Here is a 16,261-nt window from a genome sequence, read left to right on the forward strand (position 1 = left end):
TCAAAAGCAGGCGAAAAAAGGGAAACATACGAAAAAAAGAAGGTTGTTCGTGAATGGCGTTTTGTTTCGCGTTTGTTTACAAAATTTAATCAGCGTTTGCTGGGTTAGATTGGATTGGAATTGATTGCGGAAAGTGTTGATCGTCGCGTGAGTTTCGTGAAAAGTATCGTGTCACGTTTGTGCTTGATTTTTGGGATTGTGTTGAAAGTGATTTCGTGACGGATTGATAGGTGTCTGGAAATATCCCAGGAGTGCAGGAGCAAGTGGTTGTTTACTATTGAATCAGTGCTGGGAATTTGTGAATTTAAGTGATTTCTTTGAAGTAGAAGTGTGTTTGTTAAGTGATCTTGAGTGAGTTTGAAACACAATTAAGCAGTATTTTGTTGGAAAAAGCTTCTACTGAAAACATCAATCCTATAAAATGGACGATCTTGGTAAGTACTCTTTAAATATTCATGTTATTTTATATTGCAGTAATAACTTTTTGTTAATAAAGATGCAAAATTGCTTCTTTTGACAATGTTAAGATTAACTCAATTGGCATAATTTAATACCTCACATGAACTTGATTATAATTTGTAATCTTAGTCCTAAAAATCGAATTCAATCATTAACCTTCCTGGGATGTTAAGAAAAACTTACGTTAAAGGTGTTAAGGGGTCTATATGACCCCGGAATTGAAAATGCTGGCAAAAATCCATTTTGCAACCGATTTTCGTTCTTTTGGACGCAAATGAAAGGTATGGATGTCTAGAAAGGCACCTGTGCTATGCGGACCCGATTTGGCCACTTTGGTTTCTGGGAATCGATTCCAAAGGAACAAATTTTCCGGCAAACCGGCTCTTATAAGTTTTATTAGATTAAGCTATGGATTAATGCATAATAAACTATATATAATCTCTCAAAATACGAGTCATACGCTCCGGAACAGGTTGCATGCCATTTGGATCATATCTAGCCACTCCGGAACCGGTTCCGGATACCCTGAAAGTGGCCAGATTGCTATTTTGGTAAAAGTCTATCGTGCGACATATCAAACTTCATGGAATTATATGCCATAGACACTGGAACCAGCAAAAAGTCAATTGGACCATATCTGGCCACTCTGGAACCGGTTCCGGATACCCTGGAAGTGGCCAGATTGCTATTTTGGTAAAAGCCTATCGTGCGACATACCAAACTTCATGGAATTACATACCATGAAAACTGGAACCAGCAAAAAGCCAATTGGACCATATATGGCCACTCCGGAACCGATTCCGGATACCCTGAAAGTGGCCAGATTGCTATTTTGGTAAAAGTCTATCGTGCGACATATCAAACTTCATGGAATTACATACCATGAAAACTGGAACCAGCAAAAAGACAATTGAACCATATCTGGCCACTCTGGAACCGGTTCCGGATACCCTGGAAGTGGCCAGATTGCTATTTTGGTAAAAGCCTATCGTGCGACATACCAAACTTCATGGAATTACATACCATGAAAACTGGAACCAGCAAAAAGACAATTGAACCATATCTGGCCACTCCGGAACCGATTCCGGATACCTTAAAAGTGGCCAAATGGCTATTTTGGTAAAAGTCTATCGTGCGACATATCAAACTTCATCAAATGCAAATCACGAAGTTAGGTTTCAATGGAATATAAATCTATTTTTAAGGATGGAAATATTAAAATAAAGTTTCCTAAACAGTATTCAAATACCCCAGACGTCCTCAACTTCCAGATAAATACTTTTATTCAGAACTATTCCGCAATCGTGAGTCGTCCCTAGAAGGCGACAGATTTCTTTCTGCCCTAATTTGGAACCACTTTTGGCAGACACTGTATAATTCGTTTCGTTTTAGGTAAGTCTCATTCACAGTCTGATCGGGGAAAGATGGAGTTCCGATAACTCTTGAAGACTTGGGTAATGATTTTTAATACTTAGATCATGTTTTCAATCTAAATTTTAAATGTTCGAATTCAAAATTTCAATGAGAAATTAGAGTACCGTTTCTTGCTGTCGTCGCAGCTCTAAAAAACTAAACACTGCACTCAATTCGTCTAGTCTAGCTGTGCCGTAGCTGGTTCCGCTATCCACATCCTTATCGGTTTTCAGCCCGTCCAAACCATATGTGATCGTTTCCACTAGCCTCCATTCATCTTTCGCTGCTAGAGTTACTACGGTGCGGTAGTAGACCCTAGGAAACTGAACGTTGCAACCTATCAATCACCGTTTGCATTCCACACTAAAACGACGACGGTCCCGCTCTTGGGAAACCGACCGACTGATATCCATAACTTTTCTCCTCTGCAAGTCGCGTAGCGTTTCCTACGACACTGCTCCCACTATAAATAGTGTTGTTCAACATTTTTACACGCATTTCGTTTGTTTTGTTTGTTTGCCACTAATTCGTGAGTGCGTGAAATTTGTCCGTCCCGGCGTATCGTAACCAAACAGTGCCGTTTGTCTTCCAAGATTGGTATTTAGACTGTGTTTGGCGTAACATTTACTCAAACCTCTTTTGAGAAATATAGGTGCGGTTCTTTGAAGATTCTTCAAACTTGCTTGTTTTCTCAAATGCTACCTGATTTATGAAAATTACTCGATTTAAATCTCACCAATTTATTGAGAGGCAACTTTGCTTTTATTCTCCAATGCACTTTTCTCGTACCATGCGGACGCGCCGAAAAGCTTGTTGATTTACAGGCGTCAGTTTCATCTTTCCTAAGTGATCCATCTTCCGCCGATGAGTCGTCACGGATAGTAAACACACAGCCAGTGGCACGTCGATTAAGGTGCACGGTGAAAAAACTTATATTTCTTTCATTTTGGTAACACTTAGATCTAAATGACCTTTTATATATATTATAATGACAACACACAATGTGATGGTTTTTGTAAAGCATTTGTCAAAAATCGGCTTTTATTTTTAATTATTAGAATTTTCAATTTTATTTTTATTTTATTTTGGAAGTGATTTCCGATTAGAAGCATCAATATTTCAGTGTTTACATTTAGCTAGAACTATCAAAATTATTATTATACACTAATTTATTTTCAAGTAGTATTACCTGTCTTTGCCAAAGTTTGGTAACAATCAAATTTTTGGCTTTCAAACAGCTTTTAATTCAATATTTGCACATTTACATATCTTTTTCTCCAGAATAGACCATTTCTCTAAATGCCATTCCTTATCAATCCATTCGCCATGTAATGTAAAATCTTATAAAAATATAAGCCAAACTCTATGAATTGCATATAATTCATACAAATTTACTATTGTTATATATGTTTTCTTCAAAACTAAAAACTAAAAACTAAAAACTAAAAACTAAAAACTAAAAACTAAAAACTAAAAACTAAAAACTAAAAACTAAAAACTAAAAACTAAAAACTAAAAACTAAAAACTAAAAACTAAAAACTAAAAACTAAAAACTAAAAACTAAAAACTAAAAACAAAAAACTAAAAACTAAAAACTAAAAACTAAAAACTAAAAACTAAAAACTAAAAACTAAAAACTAAAAACTAAAAACTAAAAACTAAAAACTAAAAACTAAAAACTAAAAACTAAAAACTAAAAACTAAAACTAAAAACTAAAAACTAAAAACTAAAAACTAAAAACTAAAAAACTAAAAACTAAAAACTAAAAACTAAAAACTAAAAACTAAAAACTAAAAACTAAAAACTAAAAACTAAAAACTAAAAACTAAAAACTAAAAACTAAAAACTAAAAAACTAAAAACTAAAAACTAAAAACTAAAAACTAAAAACTAAAAACTAAAAACTAAAAACTAAAAACTAAAAACTAAAAACTAAAAACTAAAAACTAAAAACTAAAAACTAAAAACTAAAAACTAAAAACTAAAAACTAAAATCTAAAAACTAAAAACTAAAAACTAAAAACTAAAAACTAAAAAATAAAAACTAAAAACTAAAAACTAAAAACTAAAAACTAAAAACTAAAAACTAAAAACTAAAAACTAAAAACTAAAAACTAAAAACTAAAAACTAAAAACTAAAAACTAAAAACTAAAAACTAAAAACTAAAAACTAAAAACTAAAAACTAAAAACTAAAAACTAAAAACTAAAAACTAAAAACTAAAAACTAAAAACTAAAAACTTAGGGCGTTATATTGAATGTTTGACCCTTTTGAAATGTTAGTCTTGATTAAAAATTTGAAAATATTGTTTTCGAAAAGATCGGAAAATTTCACGAATGTTTCATATTTTAACATTGTAAATCGGACCATTAGTTGCAGAGATATCGACGTTAGAAAATGGTGGGTTGTTTGGGTGAGACTTGAAAACCATCAATTTTCCTGTTTGAGAATGCAAAATATAGAGAATTTTGTCAGCTTTTAAAAAACATTTTTTTTCGAGAGTGGACAAACATGAGTACTAATTTTAAAAATTAAAAAAACTGCGACTATTTAACAAAAAGTTTCCTAAAAATGGCTTTAATTTAAAAACGGTGCACTTTATCAAACTTTCACTAAAGTACTTTTTGGTTGCAAATTTGATTTTACATCGAAAAATGAATTTGAAAATTTTTTGCGACTAATATTTCGATTTTTTGGAAAAAAAACAGTATTGATAAAAAAAATCATAACTCGGTCACAGATTTTTTACACAACCTGGAAATTTCTGAAAAGTTGGCATTTAATGTCCCCTAAGGCCGATGCAAATATTTAAAAAAGTTTTTGTCCCTCGGCCCTGGCCGAGATCAAGGGGGGGGCAAAAAAATAAAAAAAATATTAAAATTTAAATAACAAGCCATAGTCTTCACATTTAAATGAAAAAAGTGTTCTAAAATGCATTTTACACTTGTTCAGTTGTTTTGCAATCATTAGTTTTGAAAAAATCTAAGATCTGACAAAATCAAAAATTGTAACGAAAAAAAAGATTTTGCATCGAAAATTTTCAAAAAAAATTAAGATTTTTTAATGAACCCAAACATGCTAAAAATGATTTTTTGCAATTCCGTCGTGAAACTACTTACTTTTCCTGTCATTCTTGAACGACGAAATAGCCTACTTTTCTGTACCAAAAATAACGGAATCGAATAGCAACACTTTTCAAAATAAGTGCTGAAAAGTTCTACTTTTCAGCACTGCAATGGGTGCTGAAAAGTTGAACTTTTCAGCACTTGTTTTGAAAAGTAACACTTTTCAACAGTTTTTTGATTTAAATGATTTATTGACAATATAAATGAAAATTACACTTAAAATTTTACTCAATGGGTGTTTTCGGAATTGCAAAAAATGTTGTATGGAACTCGTTGCAAAACTTGATTTTTTCAGCACTCTTCGTATTTTTCCAACTCGGTGAACCTCGTTGGATAAATGTACGACTCGTGCTGAAAAAATCCTCTTTTTGCAACTTGTTGCATAAACTACTATTAAACGCAGGAGAATGTATTTTAATTTGATTTCAGCTGGTTGCACATAAATTTTCATTAAAATTTTGAAGTTTATTGTAAAAATATTTTTTTGCCCCCTGATTTTTCGGGCCAATTTTGAAGGGGGGGGGTGACAAAAACTTTTAAAAATATTTGTACCAGCCTAAAACATATCAAAAAATGAAAAAAAAAATAGAAATAGTTTTTTTTGTTAAACAACTTTTGGTGACAAAAATTTAAATTAAAAATAACCATTTTTTATACCGTGTATAATTTTTTATTTCAGTGTAGTCCTTATCCATACCTACAACTTTGCCGAAGACACCAAATCGATAGAAAAATTCGTTCAAAAGATACAGATTTTTGAATTTTCATACATCATTTTTGTTTGGACAGCTGTATGGAAAATTATATGGACAAACGAATGATGCAAAATGGCTTCTTTGGGCATACCGAAGGCACCAAAAAAGTTTCAGTTGGATTAAAAAATACAAAAAAGTCGAATGACCGAAATCTGAGAGAATTGCTAAGAAACAAGAAACAAGAATTAAGAAACAAGAAACAAGAAACAAGAATACCGATACCAATGTAAATAGTACCAAATCTTTAACCTGCCAAAAAAAAAATCTCTTTTTGTTGTTATTTTTCTACATTTTTTGATAAATAAATTAATTTTGATAAAATTTATAAGATTTGTTTGATTTCAGTAAAATTATAAGTTTTCGATTCAAATTAAAATGGGTTTTAATCATTTTTTTTTGTCTGTGCTCTATCCAAGTCATCTGAAGGGGTACCCACTATGTATCTCAATGGTACGGCACAATCCCTGCCGTTCAATACCAAACCCAACTACTATGCACACACCACAGCCAGAGCAGCAGAGAGCAAATTCCACCTAAAACCCAATGACGACACGCTCAGCATCAGTTGCAGCCAAAGTCAGAGTCAGTGGCGGCGGCGGCACTCGCTGTTTGTTGTTGGTACACAACGATTAGTCTGTGCGACGATCGCGATCATGCCGCATGGCTCTCGGACTAGCGACTAGTGCATAGTGTCAGCGCGCGCGCGCGATTTGAACGCGACAGTTTCAACGAGGAAGTGCGTACAGAGTGGTTCACTTTCGTTTGGGCAGTTTTGCGGGCTTTCCGCAAGTGATCTAATTCGTTTAAGTTGGCAGCAAATCAGCCGCCGCCGTTGAGATGGCTGAAGCGAGTGACGTGATCTAATTAGTTAATTAAAATTGATTGAGTGGAGTGCATTTTCCGGGCGAGGGATCTTCTGCTGGTGTAACCCGCGTCGATTTCAGTTCGATTTCTGGAGAGGAGATGAGAGTCGTGACGAGGGATGTTCGAGGGCTCGTACGTGGGTGGGTAGTGTGATTACCGATTATCATGGGAGCTGTGAGTTCGTTGTATTGCATCTTCTGTTTACACGGCCGCGCTAAGTGAGGTTTGTTTGATGATGGGTGACTTCGGAAAGCGATGAATGGGACGCTATTGAAAACGTGAACATGCATCTTGGGTTTCACAGTGTTAGCTGAAACAGAGAAGGAAGAGGATGGGAATAATTTGATAGGTTAAGCAATGGTTAACAGTTGGTTAAAGCACATGCTCAACAGTTTACACACATGTTGTACACTATTAAACCTTGAAAGTTATAAATAAGTGGTCTTGTTATAAGCAAACAGCTTTGTTTATGTTTACTGATCACATATTTTTGATCATTGAAAAAGAATTAGTGAATTTTGGAAGGTTATTTAAAGTGTGAGTAATTCCCCAAAATAAACATGCAAGTTTCCATACATATTTGACAGTTAAATTTCTGTTCTGTTCTGTAGAATCTCGCAAAAACAAATCCTGATTTGTATTGTTGTACCTTTGATTTCTATGAAAAATTGTCCATCGAATTCTTATATCGAAATAAGCCATACTTCAGAATTAGTTTCTTCTTACAAGTCTTTATACAAGTTTGAGGACTGTCCATAGAAAAATGCTATGAAAACATTCGAAAATCTGTACCGTAAACTGGGGTGACTTTGATAGCCCGGGGTGACATTGATAGAAATTTGACTTGGCCACTAATTTTGATACATCCAATGTAACAGTCACATTTTTGCACATACGTTCGATAAAAACCTATCCCTTAATGCTTACATACTCAACATTCTCAAAAATGTTTAGATATTAATTTGACGGGCATTTGAAAAACCTATCAAAGTCACCACGGGCTATCAAAGTCACCCCAGTTTACGGTACCTCGAGGATGGATTTTCTAATCGAGTTGGTGTCGTCGGCAAAGTTGTAAGTTATGATTAGGACTATGCAGAAAAAAAACATTGATAGTCTAAAAAAATTTACCCGTTTTTTAAATAACCTTTTTATCACAAACAACTCGTTTTTGTCAAACTTTAACCCCTTGGAATATTTTCATTTTTTATATATTTTAGGAGACAAAAAGTGCCAACTTTTGAGCTACAGTCCAGACTCGATTATCTGAAGGCCTCGGAAAAAAATTAGGAAAAACAAGCCTTAGTCTCAACATTTGAATGAAAAAAGTGTTTAAACAAGCATTTTACACCAGTTCAGTTGTTTTGCAATCATTAGTTTTCAAAAAAACTATTACTAGAAATTCAATTCAATTCATTTTATTTACCGAAATAACAATTTTACAACTTGTGTGAATGGCTGGTTTATAGAGATTTGGTGTTCCTTGCAACTTTTTCCTTTTCATTAACCGCTTGCTAACAGAAGGTTCTTCAAATGCAATTAAACAAAAACTAGGGAAAATTTGGCCAAAAAAAACCTAGTGGGATCGAAGACTATTACTAGAAAAGATAGCAAACCTGATGCAAACAAATCCCAAGCAGTCATGTAAACATACTTTGAATGTGTTGGTAAATTTCTGACTAGAAAGCCTTATGCATTTTAAATTGATTTCAGCCGACTGCACTCAAATTTCCATTTAAATTTTGAAGTTTTAATAAAAAGCAATTTTTTGCCCTCCGATTTTAAAGGGAGACGCTGAAGTTTTTTTTTTAAATACTTGTAGCAGCCTTATAATTCTCTGAAAAAAATATTGTTGTTTTTTTTGAAAATAACAAAAATGCAAAAAAAACATGTTTAGACGTAATATCGAATTATTCAACAAAATTGCATTTTTTATTTCTTAAAAATAGTCTATTCTTGTCCATCTTTGATTACAATAAACAGTCATGCCGCGGTTATGCACTGCCCGGTTTTGATCCGTTCAGCTGCCTCTGTGCTAAACCGAGGCACTGAAAATTCTCACCAAACTACTTATTTTCGAAAAAATACTCAAAATTTTTAGTTTTTTTTTTCATACATTTCGAATTTCGAATGCAATTACATTTTTTTTTTGAAAATGCTAAATATTTTCACAAAACACCGTATTTTTGAAAAAAAAAACTCAAAATTTCAGTTTTTCACAATATAAGTATCAAACGATCGGGATTTTTCAATACATACATTTTGAATGAACACATTTTTTTGAAATATTCAAATTTTACCAAAATTACGTATTTTCGAAAAAAAATACTCAAATTTTTCAGTATTAAAAAAAATGTTATTACATTCGAAATGTATGAAAAAAAAATCGATTTCCGATTGAAATGTTGAGTTTTTTTTTCGGAAATACGTAGTTTTGTGAAAATTTTGAGTTTTTTTCAAAAACCTTCCCGATTTTTTTCAAAACTACGTAGCTTTGTGAGAATTTTGAGTGTGATCAAAAAGTGGTGTTATTACATTCGAAATGCATGAAAAAATCCCGATCATTTGTACCCATATTGTGAAAAACTGAAATTTTGAGTATTTTTTAGAAAACGTTTGTGAAATTTTGATTATTTTCAAAAAAAAATGTTATGACTTTCGGAATGTATAAAAAAAAAATCTGGATTTGATACCCATATTGTTAAAAACTGAAATTTTGATTATTTTTTTTCAAAAAGTAGTTTTGTAAAATTTTTGAGTATATAAAAAAATGTTGTCAATAAATTTGAAATGAATGAAAAAATTCCAATCATTCGATACCCATATTGTGAAAAATTAAAATTTTGAGTTTTTTTTTTCAAAAATACGAAGTTTTGTTAAAATTTTGAGTATTTAAAAAAATAGTATTACATTCGAAATGTATGAAAAAAAACTGATCATTTGATACCCATATTGTAATAACATTTTTTTTGGAGTTTTTTTTTGGAAAAATGCAATTTCAAATACAGGAAAAATACGTACTTTGTGAAAATTTTCATGGTATTTCATAGAATTATAGCCAATAGCTCCCATATAGCGAGAATCCCATAAGCTCTGTGCTTCAGTTATGCACATCTCGGTTTTGCATCCCATATGTATTCTGAGAAAACTCTCTACAATTTGGTTTTTTTTTGTAAATTGTTGATGAGAAATATCCTTGTAAAAAATGAAAATTACCAAGAAGGATTTTTGTTAAGTTCTTCCCAACTGACCCTCAATCAAGAGTTCGGATTGCTCCAAAAATACTCAGTCACTCGCGAGCACAAATGATCTAACGTGACGAATAACTGCTCTGATGTATTCCTACCGTTTGACACTTACACACCAATCGTTACTGAACACTCTCTCTTTGCGCTCTCCCTCTCACTCCAAAAGGGGGGTACAGCGAATGGTTCAGAGAGACCGATTTCGTTGAGTCGCTCAAAGCTGACTCGAAATAGTTTGAGATCGGCTTTGTTTTGATCATTTAAGAAATTGCTTAAAATCTATTATATCAATAATGTATTGCAATTTTGTTGTTTACACAACATCAAAGACACATCTGGCAGCAATTTCCACCATGACAAATTCAAATTGACGGCAAACTGTTGTAGTGCAGGCCAAGTGAGCGCCTGGATTAGGACCCTTGCCCTCAATTTTCAATCGATGATATCTTGGAAACCATTAGATCAGATTAGATTTTCAACATTAAACAATGAAACTTGGGTGAAATTTTCTCACCTCCTTGAATTTTTTGTTCAAATTTTAAAATTACGACTTCATATAAAAAGGGCCCTATTGAAATGTATGTCGTGATTTCACAAATCTGAAAATATGTTTTTGAAGATTGAAACGATTTTTTAAAGATTTTTATGTACTCAAAAGCTACCTCACCTATTATTTAACCTACAACGGACAAACAAACATTCTGCAGTTGACGCCCCACAGCCTTCTCCAGTCGACGTGATCACAATTCAACAGATGTTTTCTGCCACTTGGCAGGCACCACTATCATCTGAATCTCAGAGCTTTATTTGGCATAAATATGGTGTCCAGAGCCAAGAACCGAGATGGCCTTCCGAACAAACCAACCTAGTCGTGAACTGTATAGAGGACATTCCGTGATTTTATGCCTATAGATATTTACATTTGCTAAGCTGAGCAAGTACCTCGTATAGTGTAGTAGGGGCAGGGGGGGCAGAATGGCCCGCCTAAGTAAAATGCGCCAAAAACCATAGAAAAACATGAAAACTTATGAATTCAGTGTAGTAGGCTTATGCTTTGGGATGTTCCCTTCAATGTTATATACTTGGTTGATGAAATTTTTTAGCTTAAAACTGTTTTTGAGCCACTTTAAAAAAAAAGTTTTTTCGACTTTTTTTCCAGGGTGCGGGGCAGAATGGTCCACCCTGCGGGGCAGAATGGGCCACCTTAGAAAACAAGCCATTTTGTCTAATACAACGTTGAAGGGAGATAAGAAATGACTTAAGGTACCTTTCTAACATAGTTTCCATGAAGTTAGACCACTTTAATAAAAATAGTCACTTACCAAAACAAAGATTTTTGAAAATAGTGTTAATATGTTGAAAAAGGACACTATTTTTACAAATAATCATCAAAACAACTAAAAAATCAACTAATATTGCATTAAACGTGATTTGTGAAGCTACCAGGAGTGAAATAATCCATTTAATCCAAATTTCATAACTTTTGATTGTTTTTATAAGGCAGGATAAGGGTGGTCCATTCTGCCCCCAAGTGGATTTTAATTTAACACTTCCACCACCAAGTCTCTAAATGATTTTAAGGTTCCGTTGTTGTTTGTATACCTTGGTAGTAACATCTAGTAACGTTATAAGCATTGAGCAAACTTTTTCAAACAATCCAACTTTTCAGAAAGCTTATTTAAGAACCTCGAAATAAACAACATTTTCGTAGTTTTGTCAATAAATTTACATTTTTGCTCATAATTCGAAAAATACAATGAATTCAAACGTCGTTTTCGGTATGGTGAAGTTATTTGACGTCCTTTATAAGACCCTTGCCTTACAATTGGTCTAAATCCATTCTAAAGCCCAAAACCAAGGGTGGCCCATTCTGCCCCCCTGGTCCATTCTGCCCCCCCTGCCCCTATCACGCTCGCGGGACTTGAACTCATAAGTCGCGCGATCAGAGCTCAGCAGGTTGACAGTCGTGTGAGCCGCCGCCGGGGACTCTATTTTTGGACACGCGCCGCCGGTCCCCCGTGACATAACTTAATGCCATCGCGGGGATTCGCCGGGAATGCAACGTTTTCGGTTTCATTCAGAGAGGGGCAAATTTATTGCACAGGATTAGTGGAACATATGTTTTCGGATTTGGAGGTATTTGGACTGGTTGTTTTATCAGATTAATGATGCATTCTTTGCTTGTTTCAAGACATTGTTTCGCACAAAATGTTTACTATTGGTCACGTTTTACCAATATTTGCTTAAATATTTAAAATGACAGGCAGTCACGCCCATTGATTGGCAATATTTGCCAACGAATGTGGGAGAACTAATTTTAGTCCATATCGGATGTGATTTTGTGCAGTTTTTGTTGTTGTTTGAGGCGTGAACCCAACCTTAACGTGACCTAGAATTAGCTCGGTTCATTGGCTGTCTAACCTGTTGAGTTCAAGTTTTTTTTTGAAATCTTTGAATTTTTTCAGTCAAGAAAAAATCCCACGAGAGAGTGGCAAGTGCGAGGTGGCACACTTGCTTCTGTTGCTGCTGCAGCAGTGACCTTTCCCAAGTTTAAGGCTCACGACACGACGAAGCAAGAAGCACCATTACGACTATGAGAGGGATTCGAGTCGACGGCGAGATGTGAAGGAAATTTCCTTATTTGGAACAAATCGCGCGCCGTGGGCATTATGCGTTGCTTCGGATGAACTGTTTGCTTTTTTTTTATCGTAATTTTCTTGTACACTTGGCGGGCTCTTATTAGGGGAAATTCTCGTATGTTTGGCAGGTTAAGCTCTCGCTCCTAACTCCATCCAATTTGCTGATTTTCACTACTTAAACAACTAATTTTGCAAAACTTTTGATAGAAACTTGCTTGCTCACTTCTTATTGAGCTATTTATCACTCGATTTCAGTTGAAAACGATTTTAATTAGCTTTAATTGAATGTCAAAGTTCTGACTTGCCAACATTAGAGGCACGCTGGAGTTAGATGCTGTTCCCCTACGCCATGAAATGACCTTCGCCGTGGTTGATCGGTGGAATTCCTTTTCCGGGTCAGTATATCATGAGGTTTTGATGCTGGGCTAGCCTATGAGTTTTTGGTCTGTGGTAAAAACAAATAATTTTCACTTAACTTAAATGTCTACTTGATTTTGGAGAGCAAAGGTTATGATCATACCAAGTTTGAAATATCCGAAGTTTAGAATCATGAAAAAAATATTGATCTTGATTTGGATTTCTTAGCTGAGCTGTTCTCGAGAATTTCGCAACCAAAAATGTTAATTTAGATTTTCGCATTATTTTTATTTTTAAGCAATTTTTCCATGAACTCCTTATGGAGCAATTCTAGCCCAAAATAATAATTTTGTATGTACTTTTTTCTCAAACCTCTCCGTTTTAATGAAATTTTGTAGACATCTGGATTTTTTTTAAAAAGGTCCAATAAACCAAATTTCCAGTTCTTGCTTTTTGGGTGTTTTTGAAACCGCCTTGAGTCAGGGGTATTAAAAAACACTTAAAAAGCAAAAACTGAAAATTTGGTTTATTGGACCTTTTGAAAAAAACTCCAAACATGTTATCCTAGGCTTATAAAAGCCATTTTTGTGTATATGGAGCCAAATGCACTCGATAATGACATTTGAGACGGGCGTAAGTATTTAAAATATTTTTATATTTCATAATTTAAATATTGCTGTATCTCGAAGCCGTTGCATCGTACTCAAAGACAAACTTGTAGGAAATTTGACGGGCATTCTAAAAAAAAAAAAATACACTGAAAGAAAAAAACACGCCACTTCTATGAGATTTTTTGTTTAAAAGTCAAATTTGAAGGTAAGCCCAAGATTTTTTTTCGTTCAATTTTTTGTGGAAATAGCCTAAGATGTTTCAAAAAGACTTACAAAAGATGTTGGATAGAGCAAATCTCCTAAAAAAATACAAAAATCATTTACCAAATCTGTTTTTTTGAAAAGTGCTCTAAACGTAAAAATGTTCATAAACCGATAGCGGGAATCGATTTTCCAGACAATTTTACAAAAAGTGTCCTTATTAACCATTGTCCTAAGTCTAATCCTGAAGTTACAGCGGTTTTAAAAATAAAAATGTTTTTAAAAAAACAGAGGTTTTGGCTATGAACACATTCACAAATAAATATCTCGAGAAGAGATTTTCTTATCGATTTGGAGTCTTCGGCAAAGTTATCGGTTATGATTAGGACTATTTTGAAAAAAGCGTGTAATCAGTGATGGAATAATCGCGAAAAAAATAATTTCGCTTGCGAACTTTCTTCACCCGCGAAAGAGAGAGGAGGCAAATCACGCAAAAGAAAATCGCTCCCAAAATTCTTCAAGAAAATCAATCTGGTGATGATTTTTTGTGAATTTCCTTGTCAGCACCACTCAAAAATATGTATTTCACTTTGTTTACATACATTGCACATCTACAAAATGTGACAGGTCATTTTTCGACGTGTGACGTTACACTTGCAAGTGTAGTAGTGAAAAAGATGTTCCGCCTAATATTGCGCAATTCTCACTAACTTGGACTTCGCACTAAATTATTGCTATCGATCGCACTATTGCGACTTGTCAAGCTGGCTTGGGAAATTTTAATTTTCTCAAAAAATGATCAAAGCGAGCCGATGTTGCTCACCTGTCAATCGCAATTTTAAATTGCGATTGTCCAGTTTGGTAGAAACTGCGACTGGAAATGTAAATAAACAACTGCTGATTGCCTAGTTTTCGGAAATTTTGTTGTCAAAAGTGCGAGAAAAAAGTGCGGGCCAAACCCAAGTTACAGTGCAAGGATCAATAATCAAGATGATGATTTTTTTTAGATTCTTTTTACCGATCTTTCGTGCGCGAGAGAGGAGAGCCATGCTCCATTCGGTTTTTTTCTCTTGATGAACATCCAAAGATTTTCTTTTGATGGTGATTATTCCATCGCTGCGTATGATGGATGTTTGTTTTTGGCCAAGCTCTGATTTTTGTTTAAATTGTGTTTTGTGGAAAGTATCAAAAACGCACACCAAAAATCTTTTCAAGATCTTTTTAAGATGTAAACTTGCCCGTTCTTAGTTATGTTTTTGGAAGAAATATGTTCTGAAAAAATCCACTACATGTTGCTTTTTTACATGGTTGATCTGCCTTGCAACAAATTAAACCTACCAAAAATGAGTTTTTCTATGTTCTACCCAATTGACTCTCAATTCGATATCGATGAAAATTTTGATTAGATTTTCAGGTTCAAATTTCTCAACATTTTAATTTTTTTCTCATATTTTTGAATTACATTACACATTTGAAAAAATACTAAAATTAAGATCAGGATTTTTTTGCGAAATTTTAGAGACTTGCTCAGTTTTGAGTTGATGCTGAACTTACTCAAAAAATATTCAAAAAAATCTACCCTTTTGGCCGCCATTTTTATTTACGTTTACATAGAATTATTTTGCGATCTTTTTGTGAAATGTTGCTATTATAACCTATCTCTAGTGTTTTGCCTTCCTCGCCTCTATGAGTTTTTTTTAAAGGTCGAATAAACAATATTTTTGTAATTCCGCTGTAAAACTATCAACTTTTCCTGTCCTTTTGGAGCAACGAAACGGGCTAATTTTTCCTACCAAACATAAAAGAATAGAAAATTAATACCTTTCAATACCAGTGCTAAAAAGTTGAACTTTTCAACACTTCGACGTCGTCGTGCTATCTTGTCGCACCCGCCATTTCGAAGTTCCGAGAAAAACGCGTTTTTATGTTTGACCTTGAATAAACAAAAACGAAAGCACGCAATGTAAACAATGAAAAACGTTTTGTTTGGCTGACCGTTCTGTGCATTGTCCCGAAGTTTGGTTGTATTTGGTTGCCGGAGTCCCGAGTTATAATTACAAATGTTTACGGTAGTCTAACTTGTACGTGCGTCAAACGCGTTCTGACCTGAAATCCCTTTGGCCAGTTGTCGCACTTACATTAATTTTCAGGGAGTGTCATGATAGCACGAGAAGATTGAAACTACTTTCATATGTAAAGCGACAAAAATGCATGGAGTTTTTCCGGACTTCGTTGAATATCTCAGGATTGAAATCAAATTTTGGGGAGCTGTGAAGGTCAAAAGGTGAGGAGGCATTGTGAGCTGCACAAAATGGCGTTCTTAACTCAATTTTGGCCCAAAACTCTAGATCGGAATTCTTAAATTGACTAATAACTGTTTTCAAAACGAGCTTGTCTCAAGAAAAGCTGAACGATAGGCGAGGGAAATTGGAATAAATTTGTGCTGTCTATTTGTTTTGCAATCATTAGTTTTCAAAATTTATAAAAGTAATTGAACTTCCATGATCGAAGGGGGATTCCGTATCTAAATTATTGAGAAAAATTTATTTTTTTTTTGCGCAGAAAAAAGTTATTGCGGTGCTGTACTTCG

At 34.0% G+C, this 16,261-nt stretch overlaps 1 protein-coding gene across 1 annotated transcript in view; it reads left to right on the forward strand.

Annotated features, from left to right (window-relative positions):
- The first annotated feature begins 406 nt into the window (after positions 1-406).
- LOC120412803 (leupaxin) overlaps positions 407-16,261 on the forward strand; it is a 108,493-nt gene continuing 92,638 nt past the window's right edge. Inside the window, exon 1 of the mRNA XM_039573402.2 lies at positions 407-434. Within this exon, the coding sequence (XP_039429336.1) occupies positions 422-434 (13 nt within the window). The 5' untranslated portion in view covers positions 407-421. The remainder of the gene's footprint in view (positions 435-16,261) is intronic.

The sequence above is a fragment of the Culex pipiens genome, chromosome 2, assembly GCF_016801865.2.
Source record: "Culex pipiens pallens isolate TS chromosome 2, TS_CPP_V2, whole genome shotgun sequence".
In the NCBI taxonomy this organism is placed as follows: Eukaryota; Metazoa; Arthropoda; class Insecta; order Diptera; family Culicidae; genus Culex; species Culex pipiens.